Source organism: Ailuropoda melanoleuca, chromosome 5 (genome assembly GCF_002007445.2).
Source record: "Ailuropoda melanoleuca isolate Jingjing chromosome 5, ASM200744v2, whole genome shotgun sequence".
NCBI classification, from domain to species: Eukaryota; Metazoa; Chordata; class Mammalia; order Carnivora; family Ursidae; genus Ailuropoda; species Ailuropoda melanoleuca.
In genome coordinates, this window is record NC_048222.1 from 33460930 (window position 1) to 33481144 (window position 20215).

At 40.9% G+C, this 20215-nt stretch overlaps 1 protein-coding gene across 1 annotated transcript in view; it reads left to right on the forward strand.

Annotated features, from left to right (window-relative positions):
• Window positions 1-20215, forward strand: part of DNAH8 (dynein axonemal heavy chain 8) — a 332098-nt gene that overhangs the window by 133163 nt on the left and 178720 nt on the right. The window contains exons 38-46 of the mRNA XM_034660654.1: window positions 3001-3225; window positions 6094-6266; window positions 7852-8030; window positions 12520-12707; window positions 14432-14518; window positions 14611-14718; window positions 16183-16317; window positions 17810-17971; window positions 19873-20119. Coding sequence (XP_034516545.1) covers window positions 3001-3225; window positions 6094-6266; window positions 7852-8030; window positions 12520-12707; window positions 14432-14518; window positions 14611-14718; window positions 16183-16317; window positions 17810-17971; window positions 19873-20119 — 1504 coding nt within the window. The remainder of the gene's footprint in view (window positions 1-3000; window positions 3226-6093; window positions 6267-7851; window positions 8031-12519; window positions 12708-14431; window positions 14519-14610; window positions 14719-16182; window positions 16318-17809; window positions 17972-19872; window positions 20120-20215) is intronic.

The following is a 20215-nucleotide window of genomic DNA, read 5'->3' on the forward strand; positions in this document are numbered from 1 at the left end:
TATGGATTAGATGGCATATTTTCCATATATCTATGTATGGATAGGTATAGATACAGATATTGATAGGAATACAGACATATAAAAAAGGAATGAGCTTATCTTTTCCTGAAACCAAATCCATCTTGCTTTTTGTGTATCTTCCCTTCAAGGGATTAAAAATTGGCATAATCTGTTAAAGGAGGCTTCATCATGCAACTAACTTCCTAATAAGACAGGACCTTGAAGAGCCTGGGTTGGAGCAGGCGTTCTCTTGAACAGCTCTCATGTCCTAAGGCTCTCAGGAATGTAGCGTGATGCACCAAGTATTATGAAAACTGGGTGCAGGAAAGGAAAAGCCAACAGTTTCATTCAACTTTCAGCCAAAATAAATGAAGAGTGATGCTTTGTGATCTGGGTCAGAGATAGTGTGGGAGAGAAGGCAAGAGATATCCAAGGAAAATACAGGCAGTTTTTACCCAAACTCTACTTCTTGTCCAACTGCTCCTCCGAGCCCAGCCTCCAAATCCCGACTTAATGCACACACAGCAGAGACACCTAAAATGATAGGAAATTACTTATTCAAATGACACAAGTACTGATACAAAATCAACCTTTGTTAGAGAATATTTTGATATTGTATTTAATATTTTTGTATTGTATAATCTCCTTGGCAAACTTTAATATCCTTACCAGCTTTATTACCTTTGTGATAAAATTTTATAAAATACTTCATTTGATAAGGTGAGAAAAATAGCTCCTTAGACCAAATCAGCATACTCTCCCTCTCCCAGGAAAGCCCGAACACCTGTATATTTTTTTTTTAAAAGATTTTATTTATTTATTTGACAGAGATAGAGACAGCCAGTGAGAGAGGGAACACAAGCAGGGGGAGTGGGAGAGGAAGAAGCAGGCTCATAGCAGAGGAGCCTGATGTGGGGCTCGATCCCATAACGCCGGGATCACACCCTGAGCCGAAGGCAGACGCTTAACCGCTATGCCACCCAGGCGCCCCTCACCTGTATATTCTGAAGGAGATGATCAGTCTAGTTTAGACAGAGCAGCTAGCATTATGTGGAGAACTGAAAGCAAGTTCAGAGCAGGAGTGAAGTGGAACAGGATATAGCAGGAGAGTTGACCACCCATCAGGATTTTCTGTAGTGTGTGTGCTACACAAATAAGGAGATGAAATTTTAAACAATTTTAGCGGGCAAATTTCAGTTATTTGGAAAAATTTTGCTTTAAAGAGTAATGAAGGTATATATTCATCCAATATATATTCTATATATAGATATTTATGCAATATAGACATTACTTATTTCTAACATCTGGAAATGATGACTTAATATTTGAGTGTATTCCCTTCTAGCATTTTCATGTACTTCTTACAGGCAGCAAGTAGCATCGAGGAGAATGAGCATTCTTGTTTTGTTTTTATTTTAATGAGATGTCCTCCATTTTTCACCATTAAGTCTCCTGACTTCTTTTTTTATAATTTTTTTTTTTAAGATTTTATTTATTTGACAGAGATAGAGACAGCCAGCTAGAGAGGGAACACAAGCAGGGGGAGTGGGAGAGGAAGAAGCAGGCTCATAGCGGAAGAGCCTGATGTGGGGCTCGATCCCATAACGCCGGGATCACTCCCTGAGCCGAAGGCAGACGCTCAACCGCTGTGCCACCCAGGCGCCCCATAAGTCTCCTGACTTCTTAAACTGAGTAAAAAACCATAATTTAAACTTTTCTTGGTGACTTGGGATAGTCATTTTATTTTTAAGTAATCTCTACACCCAACCTGGGGCTTGAACTACACAACCCTGAGGTCAAGGGTTGCATGCTTTGAGCCAGCCAGGCTTTTAAAGATCCGTTTTTAGAATATACCACTAAGCAGTGATTTCTCAGAGACTGTGGGTCTGTCTGTGTCTCTAAATCAGATAGCCTTACACTGCCGGGTATTTTTGTTTTTTGGGTTTTGTTATTGATTGATTGCTTGTCCTCTCTTATGCCACCTTCTGCTGCTGTCAGAGTCAGAACTGGCTTGCTACTGGGAGCTTCCTGACGTGGGATGTTTCTTCCACATCAGGTTGCTCTCACCTCAGTCAGGTGCCCTCATTATCTCCACCTGCAGACCGCAGGATTGGCCCCTGCTCTAGCAGAAAACATTTTGCCGTCTTGAGGAGGCAGGGATGAGGAAAGGGTTATATTCCTGCCTTAGCCACATTAAATGCCATGCCCAGCAGTATCCCCATGCCACTCACTCTGCTCTCAGCCCTCCACTAAATGCGGGGTTGCCTTTGGCCCAAATGATCTTGGATCTGTTGCTTGACTCTGCGAATGAATGAAAGCTCCTAAAGGGACGGCTGGTGCAGCAAGGAGGTGAGCGTGGGCCATGTTCCGACAATTTTCCTCCTTTCCCGGGGTAGAAATCGTAGGCAAGGTGACAGTCACAATTTCCTTATGTCCTCATCAGGAGAGGAAGGACAAGCTTCTCCCCCTTCTCATTTTCTGTCTCTCTCTCTCCTTCAGATAAATATAGAGAGAGAGAAGTAGATGTAGGAAAAGATACAGATGAAAGAGTGGGAGATCAAGAAAGGAGATAGCGTACTGTTTCTAGAAGTTGTAAAGAGACCTTTAGGGAACCTTGCTGCAGAAAAATACACAAGAGTCTAGTAATTCCGTTTGCTTTCCCTGACAAAGAAAAATCATCATATGAAGCTATCTGGTGGCCTCAGGCCCCTATAGAAAAACATGCTCGGCATCCTCCATAAAACACATACAGCTTCAGGAATGGCAGCCATTGTTTTCATTACTATTTCTCTCTGCATTGAAATCATTAAATATCAGGAGTTAGAATTTAAATGCTTATTTCCCCCCTTTTGGGAGTGTAGAAATGCGTGTCTCTTTTTAGTTTAAAGTGGGTCAAACCTTGTTTGCCTTCTCATGGATGAGTGACCACCGAATTTTATCACAGATGTGCTTTTTCAATAGTTGTCAAATTGACTTGTTATTTTTCTTCTGGATGCATAGGTGGGACTTCTGGGAATTCAGATGTTGTGGACACACGATTCAGAAGAGGCTTTAAATAATGCAAAAGATGACAGGAAAATCATGCATGTGACCAATCAGAAATTTTTGGATATTCTGAATACTCTAATTGGTCAGACAACACATGATCTAAGCAAGTTTGACAGAGTGAAGTTTGAAACTCTGATTACCATCCATGTGCATCAGAGAGATATTTTTGATGACTTGGTAAAGTATCTTTTTTTTTCTTAAGCGAATTTAGTCTACTAATTAATAATTTAGTGCTCTTAATAATGAACCATTAGGTATTATATCTATTCCCTAATGTGTATGAACCTTCCATCTACTTGGTCCTTTTCTGCAGCTTTCTCCATGTATACCACGTCTACAAATATCTCTGGTCTTTTAAACAACGATATGCGTATATTCACATATGGCATTCTGAAAGTCTAGAACCAAGTGATGAGATGTGAACTAACTACTTGTTTCATTACACCAAATCACCAGGGACATGATACAGTCTATGTGAGATTGATCATGACTTACTTGCTCCATTGAGAAAGAAGTCTTGGTCAAATAGAATCAAGCTTCAGAGGATTCTCGTGGATATATGTCCGGTTGATAGTATCCAACAGGACATCATGGGCTTGATTTGGACAAGGTTCTGTATGGTGAGAGTAGGAGGGGTGGTATTTGAATTCCCTTCAGAAATAGGACTTTAACCAGTGGTCTTGAGCCATCCGAAGTTCTCCTAAAGCTGTGTTTATCATTATAGGGTAGGGGCCCAGGAGGTTTTGATATACCACCATTTGACTATCTTTGTTTTTAACTACCATTGCTTGATTTGATTTGATTTGATTCATCTTAAAAGCATATCTTTTCTTCACCAGAGACATGTAATTCTTGCAACTTGGGGCTCTCTTTTAGAGAATATAATTGATCAGAGATTACTGGTTTCAAACTTGTATCCAAAGTTCTGATCAGGGCGCCTGGGTTGCTCAGTTGGTTAAGCATCTGCCTTCCACTCAGGTCATGATCCTGGGGTCCTGGGATCGAGCCCCATGCTGGGCTCCGTGCTCAGCGAGGAGTCTGCTTCTCCCTCTCCCCCTATTCGTTCTCTCTCAAATAAATACATAAAATCTTAAAAAAAAAAAAGTTCTGTCAGATAAGTCATATTTATGGAAGGTTGAAGGACATGCAGTCCATTTATTCCCCTGGAATCTAGATCCTCACTTCTCAAAGTATTATTATACGCCAACCAGTTACGTTAGCATCTCCTGGGAGCTGGTTAGAGAAGCAGACTCTCCAGCCCTCTCCCCCCACTCCAGTCCCCACTGAATCGGAATCTGCATTTCAAGATTCCCAGGTGATTTATCAATGCATGTTAAAGTTGAGGAAACACTGCTCTAGGATTTATCTCTGGGTCTTCTGATCAAACCAGTCATCAGAGAGCTGCATGCTCAGACCATGGTTCCTTGGCCTTCTACAGAGTTGCTTTCACTAAATTGCAATTACTGGCATACTTCGGCTTTCTTTGAAGTCCACCTCAAGAAACTCCTGTGGAATCCATCACTGTATCTGCGAAGAGCGTGTGGCCAATATCTCTCACTGACTCTTGAAGCTGAAATCCCATGGAAGAAATTTCTTTTGAATTTAAACCCCAAGCAGAACTTTACAGACAGAATGGATTTTAAAAAAGAAAAACCGATACACAATTAAAACCACATAACTGTATTCTTTTTGTCTTAATTACTGTTGAACCCATGGTCTCTGCATCCCAACTAAAATGAGATCTCATGGCCAACATATTTGCGTTTTATTTTTCCATGTATGATGCTTAGAACAGCCTGATATACGGTAAGAACTCAATCAATATTAGCTGTTCTTCCTTCTTCGTCCTCCATCTTCTCCTCACCATCTTAATGGATTGTTGAGAGGAGTTAGTTGATAGCATCCCCGTGGCTGCAGGTCTTGTGTGGGAGAAAGAGTCCCTGGGGGAGACAGCAGATCATGTTACCTGAAAGTTGCTCTTTAAGGTGATGAGTACAGACTGTGTTTTAGCCAAGAAGCCAGAATTCCTAACTACAGGGGGAAGCAAGTTCATGAACTAACAATGATGAGAAAAAAAAAAAGACTGTACACAGCATGGAGACTTGATTAGATGGAGACATGGCGGGGTTGTCAGAGGTCAGCTGAACGACCTGGAAGTGGAACCAAGTTTAAGAGCAGCGAACGGGATCATTTACCACTTTCCCGTGTTTCTTTCCCTCAGTGGGCAAGACTGAGTTTTCTCCAGGATTGCCAGTGGAAAATCATGAAGCGCCTGAGAATGTGGTGGTGGTGGGATGTTGCCCCTAATTGTGCTTCCCTGGTTTCTCTCTCTTGCACACACGGTTGTGGGAGCCCAGGATCTCTTGCCCATAGGTGTATGTGGTGACCTGGCAGGTTGATGAACTTGGCCACAGTGCTGATGTGGGAAGGCATGTGTGCGTAACTGACCATGCATCTCCCCGCTGATCCCTTCGGTGGCTTCCCTTTGCCATGAGGACACTGCCCAACCCCGTTTCCATGTCCTGTGAAGCCTCAGCTCTCTCTCTCGAGTCCCAGATGCCTCAGCTGTACTGAACTTCTTTCACTTTCTTGAACATGCAGCCAGATCTTCTGGGTCTTTGCCTAGGACATTTTATCCTTTATAAAAATGTACTTGTTTTTTTCTCTTGGTTTTCTTTCTCGAGGCAATTCCTACTATTTTTCAGGTTTTAGTTTGAATATTTCTTTCTCCAAGTATCCCTTTCAGGCCCCCTGGACTACATTACATTAGGTCCTCTTGCTACATATTTCCATGAACCCTGAATTTCTTTTCCTACTTTTTTTTTCAATTACTTGCTTATCTGTTTGTCTTTTATCTTCTTTTGTCAACTCCAGAAGGCAGGAGCAATGCCTGTGTTCACCCAGCACAGTGTCAGGCCCAAGGAGAGACTCAAGAAATATATGTTAAATAAATGAGAATCAAATGAGTGAATAAAAACTGCCCATATGCTTGTGTTTTATGCTATTGCAACTCAGTGTAATCTCTTTGTATTTCATGTTTTTAAGGTAAAAATGCACATCAAATCAGTTACTGACTTTGAATGGCTAAAACAGAGTAGATTTTATTTTAAGGAAGATTTGGATCAAACTGTGGTGTCCATTACAGATGTGGATTTTATTTACCAGAATGAATTTCTGGGATGCACTGATCGTCTTGTCATCACTCCATTAACAGACAGGTAGGACAGTCAGTTTCGTGATTCCATTTTGTAATTAAATGATGTCCTTAACATTGCTTTCAAGCTGCATCTTAAATATTAACCAAAGCATACTGCTGTCGTGTGAGGTCTATGCTAGCTCATCAAAGTCAGTCTGACTGTGAAATAACCAAGGTTAGGACGGAAACGCCCACGTGCATTACATCTCTGTGAGGCAGAAGAAGATAAAAGAATGTAAGCAAGCTTGAACATTGACTGTGAGTCATATAGTAATGAATCTTAGATTGCAAGATGGAAACATATCTCTGGCACCATAAAGGGAAGTCATTAGAATTGCAAAGAAGGAAGGGACCTTGGAGGTGATCTAATTTAGTCTCCTGGTTTTCCAAATGTAGAAATGGATAACTGAAGTGCAGTTTCTTGGCCCTGTATGAACAGTCAATGGCCGATCTCCTCACAGGTCTTTCCAGTATGTGACATCAGACAGAACTGGACCTTTTCATCCGTACACATCGCACAACAGCCAGTTCAATTTGTTGTACACAGAAGACACTCAATAAGTATTTATAGAATTGACTTAAATTGGGTCATTGAATGATTAATTCTGCTGTTACTTTAAATAGGGCTGCCTGCAGGTAAAATTATGACACAACTTATGTGTTTAGTCTCTTGATTCGTCCAACCTCCTCCTGTATGCCCAGCGCCATTGTAGCATAAACTTGTCCATGTGTTTCCTCTTCCACTGAGGTTTACATACAAAGCTTCACATGTCAGGAAGCTTCACTAAGTTTTCCTTGGATCTGAAACAAATGTAACTTAAGCTGGATCGTGGGTACAAGAAGGTGCGTTATATTATTCTTTATACGTACTTACCTCAGCGAGTGGAACATTTCACAGTAAACGATTTATTTGCAAAGGTGTCCTGGAGTTAACTCATAGCAGCTTTTTAAAAATTTATTTAAAGATTTTATTTATTTGGCAGAGAGAGAGAGAGAAAGAGAGAGCATGAGAGGGGGAAGGGTCAGAAGAAGAAGCAGACTCCCCGCTGAGCAAGGAGCCCGATGCAGGGCTCGATCCCAGGACTCCAGGATCATGGCCTGAGCCAAAGCAGTTGCTTAACCGACTGAGCCACCCAGGCACCCTCGTACCAGCTTTTGAGAGTCAACTGTATGAATCTCTTCCAGTTTTGTGATATCACATCAGTAGCTTGTCATGGGCCCTGGTGGAAGTATTTATACCACTGCGATTGGCAAACATGAAAATCAATATTATTTATTTATTTTTCTTGGAGAGCCAGTTGTTCACCATCTGCCAGCACACTACAGCTTATTTGGTTCTCAGAGTTATGATTTGTCCTGCCCACAGTGCAAGGAAGGCCCGAAGGTTTTAAGTCAGGGTTGCGGAGTTTAGAAAGTTTGTCCCAAGAAATGTTTGTGATCGCTGTACTAGTTGTAGTGAATATCAAGTATTCCAGCCGCTTTTATGCGGGCAGCTCAAAATCTCAAATAAGCAGGCCCATTCCAGTCACCTCCGACTTCAGCTCGTGCTTTGCAGCAGTAATGTGCTCTCCCACACTGCCGGTGCTTTCTCTGATTCCCATTTGCAGATGCTATATCACCTTAGCACAGGCTTTGGGAATGAACATGGGAGGCGCTCCGGCAGGACCTGCGGGCACTGGCAAAACAGAAACTACGAAAGATATGGGAAGATGTTTGGGGAAATACGTGGTCGTATTTAACTGCTCAGATCAAATGGATTTCCGAGGGCTAGGACGGATTTTTAAAGGCAAGTGTCAAACACTGTTAAATCATTTTTGGTGAATGTTTTTTTATTGCTCTTTAACATTATTTTCTGATATTAACCTAAAGGGATATTAGTCCACATCACCAAAATGAGTACGGGTTGGTGCATATGTTATCGCCATTTTTCTGGGTCAAAAATGGCTGGATGTCATCAATTTCGTATGGTTCAGTGCTACTGCTGGCATTCTAATCCATGAGTTGAATGTGTATTGGATTGTGAAAATGGAATCAATTTATTATTGCCTGAAACAGTGGTGGAGGGGATAAGGTCAAGATAGCAAACCCATGACACATGTGGCTTCCCTTCCTGCATTAAATCCCATTGAAATGAAACATATCATTTAGAATAGAATTTAGAGACGGTGGTATTGGTGCGGCGATTGATAAATGGATCAGTGGAATATAATAGAGAATGCAAAAATGGGCCAAGGACATTTGACATATGGCAAAGGTGGTATTGTAAATCAGTGATGAAGAGAGAGACTTTACTATAAATCATTCTGGGACAAGAGGTGATTAATATTTAACAACGGAAATCAGATCCCTACACACATAAAAATTGGATGCCCACATCATATATAAAAAATCATTTCTGGGGATTAAACACCTAAAAGTGGTGGGCAAAACCATGCAGTTTTTAGAAAGTGATAAATGAAAATATCTCTTTCTCAGAGAAAGAGGCTTTTAATACAAAAATCACAAGCCATAAAAGAAAGATTGATACATTGCTTACTGTAAATTAAAAATTTCTGTTCATCAGTGGATAACAGAGAGAAGCCATGCCAGAAATTTAGAAAGGCGTTGGCAAACTATGTTACCTACAAAGGATTAGGATCCCAAATATATGAGTAATGCCCATGAATGAATGAGAGAAAGATAACCCAATAGAGAAGAGAGAAAAAGCCTTCAATAGGCATTTCACGAATGAAGAAAACCAAGTGACCAGCAATCAAAGAATTACATATTATAAAGAGATTCCATTTTGTACACACCAGATGAAAAAAATTGTGACATTTTTTACTATTGGCAAGTATAGTGTAACAGAAACAATCATTAACTACTGGTAGGAGTGTAAAAGTTGTTTGGAAAAAACAGCACCATGTGTATTCCCATCTACCCACCCCCTGGTCTATAATCAGATCAACGACACTCGTGCATTGGGGTCTGTGTGTAGATGTTCCCTGCAGCATTGCTCAAAACGACAAACAACTGAGAACAACTCTAGTGTCCTCTACAGTGGACTGGACGTATAAATACATCAATTGGGAAAATATAATTTATATATTATATAAACAGGAAGGAAAAATATAACGAATATATATGAAATTGTGTGTAACAGCGCTATGGAGCAGTAAAAATGAGGAACTACAAGACAATGTATTGACATAGAGCAGCCTCACAGATAGGATTTAGAGTGAAGGAAGATAGTCTCAAAAAATACATGTAGTAAGATTAAATTTATCTAAAATCTAAAAGTAGGTAAAACTAAAAATATTTATCATTTAGATATGTATACAGAATAGTAAAAAGGTAAAGCAAGGCAAGAGAATGATTGTCACAAAGTTCAGATTGGCAGTCCCTCCCTCTGGGAGGGTGGAAAGGGGACATTGTAGGGGAGAAAAACACTGGAGCTTCCTTGTGTTAAAATCATGAGTCACCCCTGCAGCCTTTCCTTTAAATACGATATGAGAATATCCCTGTAATAAATACCATGAGATTTCACATCCAGCTCTCACCTTTAACATATATACCTAACATCTGAAACACATATATATGAATACACAGTCTTTGTGTGATATTTCTCCATTTAAGAAAGAGAACAAAATGTAAGCTATAGACTGGGAGAAGATATGTTAACACATATAGCTGACAAAAAATTAATATCCAGGGGCGCCTGGGTGGCATAGCGGTTAAGCGTCTGCCTTCGGCTCAGGGCGTGATCCCGGCGTTGTGGGATCGAGCCCCACATCAGGCTCCTCTGCTATGAGCCTGCTTCTTCCTCCCCCTGCTTGTGTTCCCTCTCTCGCTGGCTGTCTCTATCTCTGTCAAATAAATAAATAAAATCTTTAAAAAAAAATTAATATCCAGCATTAAAAAAGATTTTCTTCCAATAAGAAACCCAAAAATAAAGCAATAATGAGATACCAATCTCCCTCCTGCCAGATTGGCAAAAATGGAAAAGGCTGGCAAAACCACTATTGGTAAGGGTGTATAGAAATTACAACTGTTTATGCTTCTTACCTGTGTGTAAATTGGTAGAGCTGCTTCTGAGAGCAGCCTGGCAACAGGTGGTGAATGTGAAGATGCACATACTCTCTTTGACCCAGCATTTCCACTCCTCACACACATTGTAAGAAGACATGAGGCACATTGATACATTGTTAAAGCAAATTATTAGGAACAACCCAATATCCATTGAAAGTAGAATGAACTTTTAAACTGGTATATTTATGCAATGGAATATTGTACAGTATAGCATTTAAAGATCTGTGTATCAGCTTGGATAAATCTCAGAAAAATAATATTGAGCAAATAAATCAAATTTCAGGAGGATATATACAGTGTTTTATACATAATTGCATGTAGATAGATACACATATACAGATCTTGAATAAGCAAAATCTACAATGTTCATGAATACATGCGTAAGGGCAGTCGTTTAAAGCATACCTGGAACCCCTGGCATCAAATTCTGGATACAAGTTACCTCTGGAGAAGGAGCTAGTGTGGATTCAAGAGAAACATATGTGGATTTGAGCTGTAGTTCTAATATTTTATTCTTTAGGATGAAATCTGAAGGAAATTGTTAAGGTTTGATAGGTAGGTGCATGGGTATTCATTAAACTATTCTTTATGATTGCCTGTTAAACCATTTTGGAACCCTAGAATCACTTCCTTAGTCAGAGAGAAGGGTTCTTCTGTAGACGACTCCTAGCTTGAAGGTTGGGGATGGGTGAGAGCAGCAGACTAGAGTACGAGGTAAATCCCAGACTGCCAAAATGATAACAGATGGCAGAGCAAAAGAAAAGGAAGTGGCTGTGTCCAGTATTTTTCCTCGGTTTAAAAATTATAAGTCAGCTCTGTGAAGTGGGAGTCCTGTCAAAGATAAACCTCGGGTGGGGGCTTGTGACCAAGAGGCAAGCTGCACTCCAGGTCAGAACGCAAACCCCAGGTCCAGAGGGGAAGCTCTCATGCCTCTCCTATTCCTTCCCCCAAAACATCAGGGGCGGGCATGTATCCTGCAAACAGGAATTGGCATTTGGGATGAGGCAATACACACATATACAGAGATAACAAAGTCTCAAAAAATATTTGAAGCAATTAGGGAAGCACCCCAAACAGCTAGGAGACCTACTGACCACTAAACGGATTAATAGAGGAAACAGGAGAAAACATTAAATAAAATCAGTTGCTTCAGAGGGATTCCAGAATTCCTAACATACAACCGATCGAAGAAAAACAGGCTGATATGAAAAAGAATAACAATTGGAATAATAAATAAATATACGAATTAAAAATCTCTTTTGAGTTAGATGATCCAGCCAAAAGAATAAATACATTGCAGAGAGAAATGGGAAGTTTGACAGAAAAGCCTGCGAGTCACAAGGATTGATACAAAAGTTCCAACCCCCTTATAATGGGAATTCCCGAAGTAGAGAAAAGAAAAACCAGGGAAAGGGAGAGCAATCATAAAAAGAAGAAGATTTTTTTTTTAAGATTTTATTTATTTATTTGACAGAGGGAGACAGCCAGCGAGGAGGGAACACAAGCAGGGGGAGTGGGAGAGGAAGAAGCAGGCTCCCAGCGGAGCAGGGAGCCCGATGTGGGGCTCGATCCCAGGACCCTGGGTTCATGCCCTGGGCCGAAGGCAGACTCAACCACTGAGCCACCCAGGCGCCCCAGGAAGAAGATTTTATGCAGCTGACAATAATGAAGGTTTTCATCCTTAGAGATTAGACAGGAGCAATGTTCTTCATAATACCAGAGTCTGTCTTTGTATCAAGTTTATAAGGAATAAATAAAAATCCCTTTGACCATTTTCTGTCTCACCCAGCATCCTCATTGCAACAGGAAAGAAACATAGTGATCTGACCCAGACATTTTTGTCAGTTTCATTTTGTCAATTTCCCCAAACAAACATTATGGCTTTTTCAGCCCCCATCCCCACTGGAAATGGGGCTTCCAAACTGAGTCAATGTTTATCATCCACCAGCATCCCTGGGCCTAATGGCATGTCTGTACTTTGATTTTGACAGTGCGCTATTTTCATTGTTTCCAGCATGATGTACAAATACTTAAACTTCTCTATGTCACTGGAATTAGATATGTCTTTACAAACAGCCAGATTCAACATTGTATATAAGTTGTATTTCAATATATAATTGCTTGAGAGCACTTAAGAGAAGTGATTCTTCTTTTTGGTAGGTATATTACAAAGTAAAACTTCTCAAATTAACTGTTTTTCCTGCCAGGTCTTGCACAATCTGGTTCTTGGGGCTGTTTTGATGAGTTTAACAGAATTGAATTGCCTGTGTTATCAGTGGCAGCCCAGCAGATTTATATTGTTTTGACAGCAAGAAAAGAGAGAAAAAAACAGTTCATTTTTTCTGATGGTGATTGTGTTGATTTGAATCCAGAATTTGGCATCTTCCTAACAATGGTGAGAACTTGGTCTTTAAATGCAATGTGTTTGGTTTAATTGCTATAGACTTAAAAAAAAGAAAGCATATATTAGTTAGTAAATGACGGGCTATTCAGAGGTCATGAGCGATTTTCTTATCTTATAATTTTTTGAGTAGTAAAAATAGCCTAGAGAGAAGATAAAATAGTAATAGGGTAATGATAATACTAGTGACTATTCAGTGAGCACTTGCTATGTGTAAGGTGTGGGGCTAAATGTTTTCTGTGTTGTATCCAACAGGCTAGCTAGAGTAACAATCCCCAAAACTCAGTGGCTTAAAACCTCAAAGATTTATCTCTCCCTCATGCCACATATTTTTATATGTTCACTATATAGTTAAATCTCTATGATGCAGGATAACGCAACAGGATCTGAATTTTAAATATCTCAGTGGACAAAGATAATTATAGAAAGCAAAAGCAGGAAGTTTTCTGATAAGCTTAATTGTAAGCAAACATAAGCAAAACAGTTGGGGCTAAATAATAATAATCCAGAAGTGATCGGTTATAACTCAGGTAATGGGATGAATGAATGGATTGCGTGATACTGCGGTGTAGAACAATTTGAAAGAAGAGTAACATTCTCCTTGGATTAAGAATAATATTGGAAATATCAATTAGATATTGCATTAGGCTCTAAATAACTGAGACATGAAAAATAGTGCCTTACACATAAAGATTTCTTCTCTTACGATCCTCCCATGTTTCTACACCATCATGATTTCCATCTTCAATTTACCTTATGACCCAAAATGCTACAGAAGCATGTTTTGCTGCAGCCAATTGGTTGAATCAACTCCCTTCAAACAAGCATCAAAGCCACTGTATGCCTCTTTGCATCTCATGGTGTCAAATTTAATCACACCAGATGCAAAGCAGGCTGGGAAATGTAGTTTTTAATCTGGGTGGTTTGCAGCTGAGGTCCTGTGACTGAGAAAAGAGAAAAGAAGAAGCAAGGAGAAGCAACCAGCCACCTCTGTATTCCCAGCACTGAGCAAGGTATCTGTCCTGTGGGCGGTGCCCAAGAAATATTCAGGGACTGAAGATTTCCAAAACTAACTGACCCCTCTTTGCCTTACTTGTCTTTGAACCCCTACCTTCTCCCTTGGAACTTTCGGGTCTTGCCTATCCTCAACCTGTTGCTACTTGCAAGGCCTTAGCTTCCTTTCCACTTGTACTTTTGTCCTTTTTACTATTTTTCCTGTCATTCCCATCTTAACTTCCCCTCACCCCTGTGGGGGTTTTTTAATGGTCAGCCAGAGAAGTCTATCATTCTGACTGCAGAGAATAATGGATAAAACAGATAAAACAAATAATTACCTATGTAATGATCAGTATAAAATCCTGAATTTTCTTTCTTTTTCAATAACCTATTTTAGACCATAATGATCCTGGTATTTATGCATTTTTCTTTCCTATTTTCTTAACCAACAGATACACAGATGCTTAACTTTTGCTACATAAAGTGGTGTGTGTGTGTGTGTGTGTTTATGACTTAGTATAATGAAAATGGAAATATATAGGAGGGAGTGATATGACCTTAAAAAATATGGATGGTCCAATACATATTTTTGAGAAAGGAGGGATGTTTTATGAATCTAATGTTTTACAATACCACCTTAGAATATGAAGTAGGAATTTGAATGTATTTGTATTCATGAAATAAAAATTATATCAATAATTTAAAACAATTTTAATTTTTAGAACCCTGGATATGCTGGGCGCCAGGAACTACCAGAAAACTTAAAAATTCAGTTTAGAACTGTTGCTATGATGGTTCCTGATAGACAGGTAGGCACCAGGATTTAAAAACATAACATAGTTCATGTTCTTTACTTATTTCGCACTAACGTTGAAAAAAATCTCACAATCTTAATTTTCAGATCATTATGCGAGTTAAACTTGCAAGCTGTGGTTTTCTTGAAAATGTTATATTGGCGCAAAAGTTTTATGTTCTTTATAAACTCTGTGAAGAGCAACTTACCAAACAGGTAACTTGGTAAATCTATTTTTCCCCTACCTGTAGAACTTGATTTTTTACTTTGCAATTTTACCTTGATAAATGTTAATCAGTGAGTTAGAAAAATCTCGACTCTTTTCTAAAATGTATTTATAATTAATTTATGTATGTATGTATCTATTTTTAAAACCTTTTTTAGTTTGAAGTTATTATGGAGACTCAATGAAGTTGCAAAGAAATTTACAGGAGGTCCTGTGTACCATGCTTCCTGCAATGGTGACTTTTTAAAAAGACTTTATTTATTCATATGAGAGAGAGAGAACAAGTGGGGGGGGCAGAGGGAGAAACAGACCCCCCTGAGTGGGGAACCCCACATGGGACTCCATCCCAGGACCCTGGGATCATGACCGGAGCCAAAGGCAGACTCTTAACTGACTGAGCCATCCAGGTGCACCCATGTGCCCCAGTGTTGACATTTGTAACTATAGTACAATAACAAATAACAAAACCAGAAAACCCACATCTGGTACAATTCGCAGAGTTCATTAAGAGCTTGTCAGCTAGGGGCGCCTGGGTGGCACAGAGGTTAAGCGTCTGCTTTCAGCTCAAGGCGTGATCCTGGCGTTATGGGGTCGAGCCCCACATCAGGCTCCTCGGCTAGGAGCCTGCTTCTTCCTCTCCCACTCCCCCTGCTTGTGTTCCCTCTCTCGCTGGCTGTCTCTATCTCTATAGAATAAATATATAAAATCTTAAAAAAAAAAAAAAAGAGCTTGTCAGCTATACACACGCTTTGTGTGTGTGTGTGTGTGCGTGTGTGTGTAATACTATGCAGATTTGTCACATGTGCAGATCATGTAACCTCTACCGTAATCAACGTACAGGACTGTTCTATCACTGTAGGGTTTCTTCATGCTACCCCTTCATAGCCACACCTACCTCTCTTCCAAATCCCTAAGCCCTCACAACCCCTGTCTTTCCTCCATCCCTATAATTTTGTTATTCCAAGAGTTTTATGTAAGTGGAATCACAGAATGTGTAACCTGTTGGTTACTCATTTTAATCTGTCTGCTGTATGGACTGTATTGGACTGTATCATTTCCAAAGTATATTTAAAGTGTGAACTTCCCATGGGGCACCTAGGTGGCTCAGATGGTTAAGCGTCTCCCTTTGGCTCAAGTCATGATCCAGGGGTCCTGCGATCAAGCCCTGTGTCAGGCTCCCTGCTCAGTGGGGAGCCTGCTTTTCCCTCTCCCTCTGCCCCTCCCCCTGCTCGTGTTCTCTCTCTCTCTTTCTCTCAAATTAATAAATCTTTAAAAGAATAAAGTGTGAACTTCCCAATGGAATGGCCATTTTGCAATCAAAGGAAAGGTGAGGGACTGGAGCTAATAGAACTTTGCAGCTCAGCCCCTCGGAACAGCACTGTGTACCTGTGTGTAAATGTGTTAGTCTACATCTAGAACTGTTCAATAAAACAACCTTTTTTCCCCCATCGTAGGTCCATTACGACTTTGGGTTGAGAAATATTCTATCTGTATTGAGAACACTTGGAGCTCAAAAAAGAGCCAGACCAGAAGACAGTGAGCTAAGCACTGTCATGAGAGGACTGAGAGACATGAACCTTTCCAAGCTGGTATTTCCCTTACCCAAATTCCCTTCTCCTTCCAGATTCTCACCTGGCTTTTCCCTCCTTAGCTGATAGGTAGGGATTGGTTCAGATTGAGCTGTGATCATTAATGATTACAGGGAAGCTACCCTATGCTTCCAGAAGGCAAAAAGCCCATTGGGGCTTTATACGCCTTGTATGCCCAACATGGGCTGGAAATGCATCCTCTTATCAGCTGTGAACCATAAAACAGGCTTCATCGGTGGGCTCCAGCCCCTAAATTTCAGTCCAGGCTTCCACCATTACTCATAATGTAACATGAACTCTAAACATAAAAATCCCAGTTTCTTGGATTCACAGAGAACCATGGGAACTTTTGCTTTCTCAGAATATGTCTAAGCCTATTTTAGCTATCTGTGTCTCTTCCCAAAACATCAACACCATTTCTATTTTCCAAAAGTGCACTGAAAGTTCGCTGGGAAGACGTCATAGATATCTCGCTGCTTTCATGCTCGTCACGATTATAGGCAGATTCCTTAACTAGCTGACAGGTTTGCGTGGTATTTATTCAAGGGCTTCCATGTGTTACGTGTTGTGTCTGTGCCCAAGTACCAGGCTGAGGAAGAAATGGTTCTCATGAAGCTCCTGTTCTAGTTACAGAAGCTAACAGCTGACATCCATGTAGTTGCTTACTATTACAGAGCTTTTCAGGGGTATTCTCTTGTTTGCACCTCACAGCAAATCGGTGAGATATGAATGGCTAGTGTGTTTATTGCCCTTTTACTTATGAGGAAACCAAGTCTGGAAGAGTCACCCACAATCATGGTCAGTTGAGAAGCTGGAACAAAAATCCACAAGACTTTCTGATGCCAAGTCCCCTGACCCTTCCAGGACACCTCACTGCCTCCCTTGGTAATAGTATTCTTGAAACTGCTAGACAAGAATTCCAGAAGGCATCAGAGGAGTCCCAGAGAATGAGGAGAAATCAAAAGGGGTCAGCAGTTGGGAACCGGGTGATGTAGATATTAAAGACGGAGCAAATGAAGATTAAGGTCAGTTTACTCAAACCTACAGCTTATAGAAGGCAGGACACTGCTCTGATGGAGTTTTCCAGTCAATTTTGGTTGAGCCAGGCAGGTAGGGTTTTGGATATTTTCCTAATTAAAATGAAATATTAATATTTTATTTTCATGGGGTTGGGACTATTAATCATGTATTTTTAAGGTTAATGCATACACCTGTTTGTGAGAAGCACGGCATTCATATGATAAAGTAAAGAGATCAAACCTTGAAGCAGTAGGTTGTAGAAATCACTGAATGCCAGAGGGCTCTGGCTGCGATGCTCCACGTAGTGTGGATTCAGGGGTGGTGTTTAGGACTTGGTTCTAGAGGGTACACGTCTGGTTAGGAGAAGTAGTACATGATTTTCTGGGCATCCAGTGGTAAGTGCTATGAGCTTCCTAGCTGGCCCGTAATTATTTGTTGACTGAAGAAGCATATTTATTTTCTGCCATCTTAGGTTGACGAAGATGAACCCCTGTTCCTCAGCTTAATCAATGACCTGTTTCCAGGATTACAGCTGGACAGTAGTACCCACGCGGAGCTGCAGGCTGCCGTAGCCAACCAGGTTCAACTAGAAGGTTTGATTAACCACCCACCCTGGAACCTCAAGCTTGTGCAGGTAAAGGCACTTTAATCTCTTATCAGGATAATGATAAGTGTGTGTTGTTCAAAGATCCCCATTCGAAGATAAGAACTCGGGGTATTCATCTTACTCAGTGTGAATGTTGAAACTAAAAACACGTCCTTGCTAGCAGAGTCCTCAGGAGGATGGGTGGGTCCTAGAGAGATAGTGTGGATTTACCCTGCCTCACAGTCAACAAGCGCTAATCTACTGAGGTTAGCTATGTCTGGGGAGAAGGTTGGGTGGTAACCAGAGTCTCAAGGACAGTTGGGAGGCAATAGTGGGTTATAGAAAGCCGGGGAGATGGAATGATCCTGCTGGCTGCTTGTGTCAGGCTGGCGGTATCCCCATAGCTGAGTACCTTCACGGGCTTGAGGCCCGAGGAATCTGGGAGTGCTACTGTGCTTCGGCTCTGTATGTGGACAAGGTCACCTACACTAACATTGGAATCCTTTGACTGTGTCTCTTGGTGTCTTTCTGTCCATCACCTTTCATCTTTGTGACAACACCCAAGAAGGGTTGGAGGAGAGGCAGGAGTAAATCTCTATGGGCCTTATGTTTCAGGGGTATTTTCCAGGGCGTTTGGAAATGAGGGAGCTGAAATTGTGGGGAGTGTTAAACACAGCATTTGAAAAATAACAATTCTTATTTTAACTTACTGTTCTTGCCAGGTTATAAGAAGTGCATGTGTCTATGCTATATCTAGTTTTCACAGGGAAGGATATGAGGAGCAGTTGAGGTATTTTTCATCATCCATGGATTGGAAAACCATTGAACTTTTTTTTTTCTAATTTCTAGGAAATTTTTCAAAATTGTCTATGTGATACGCATATAGTATATTGAGTACTAAAGTTGTAGTCATCTCAGTGGGTGGGGGACTAGGATATGGTGGTGTTACTCTGGAATGTAATGTGATGGGCTGTGTCTCTGCTGCTTTTAAACTATGGGTTACAGTACTAATACATTTCTCGCTAAAATGTTAGGAGAATAACAAATTCTGCCTCTGATCAGCTGTGAGCTTTTGACTTCTTATTTTTATTAAGAAAACAATAGAGAGGATGTTGTAACAGACACTGTCCTGTTCTTAGTATGTCTCCTTGAATCTCTTTTACCCTAACTATGTGCCCCTTCCCCAGCTTCTGTGTGTTTTTCGTAGCCCACATTTGCCCTTCCCTTCAGGACGATTGGGGCCACTTGGTTGGGCACAAATAGCAGGCAATGCCTGGGGGTTTATTTCCCACCAGCCCCAAACCAAACTCTCCTTAAAGACTTCTGGGTGATGGAGTAGGAAAGTCAAGGTCCCCTGCTTCCAGGTGGAACATTCCAGAGTGTCCCACAGGATCAGCATTAAGGCTTCCCTCCACAGGATTTTGTCCTCGATCACACCGGGCCTGACTTCTCTTTCCTGTCCTGCTTCGGCCACTCCCTTACAGGTTCTCCTGGGATCGCTGTCAGAACAAATTGCTTGCAGGGGGGGAATTCCTCAATCTCAAGCTGGTCCTCACTGTGATGGTTTGTGTTGCTGCTTTTCACCACCAGGGGGCGGCATCATCACATTGAATGCAGAGAAAGCTTGTGCCTGGATAAACTGCTCTCTGTAAACCCAGGTCACAAGGAAGAGTAGTTTGAGAAGCAAAAACGGGGTCCTGAATTAATCGTTTCCGAAATGGAATTCAAGTTCCACATTGTCATAACTTTATCACTTATCATTATTTTATAACGTGGTGCTAATTTGCTGTCCCCATCTAGTCAAGCGAGATAACCCCCCCTTTTTTTTTGCATTTTTTCATCTTTTACATAGTGAACTAGTTACTTTAATAAGAGCTTATTTAAAGCTGTTTAAATTTCAGCGAGAGACACATTAGTTACATTTTTCAATCGGTTGCCTCATTGTGCAGTTGTACGAGACATCTCTGGTCCGTCACGGTTTGATGACTCTGGGGCCCAGCGGTTCTGGGAAGACGACTGTCATAACAATCCTGATGAAGGCATTAACTGAGTGCGGGAGGCCTCACAGAGAGATGCGGATGAATCCCAAAGCGATTACTGCGCCTCAGATGTTTGGCAGACTGGACACCGCTACTAATGACTGGACAGATGGGATTTTTTCTACGCTGTGGAGAAAAACGTTAAAAGCTAAAAAAGGTACAAGTCAACTCTCCTTTGTGAACCTCCCCCCCACCCCACCAGATAAATAGCACGTTTAATTCTTTGCAGGTAAAAAGTGATTTTCGCTTTTAA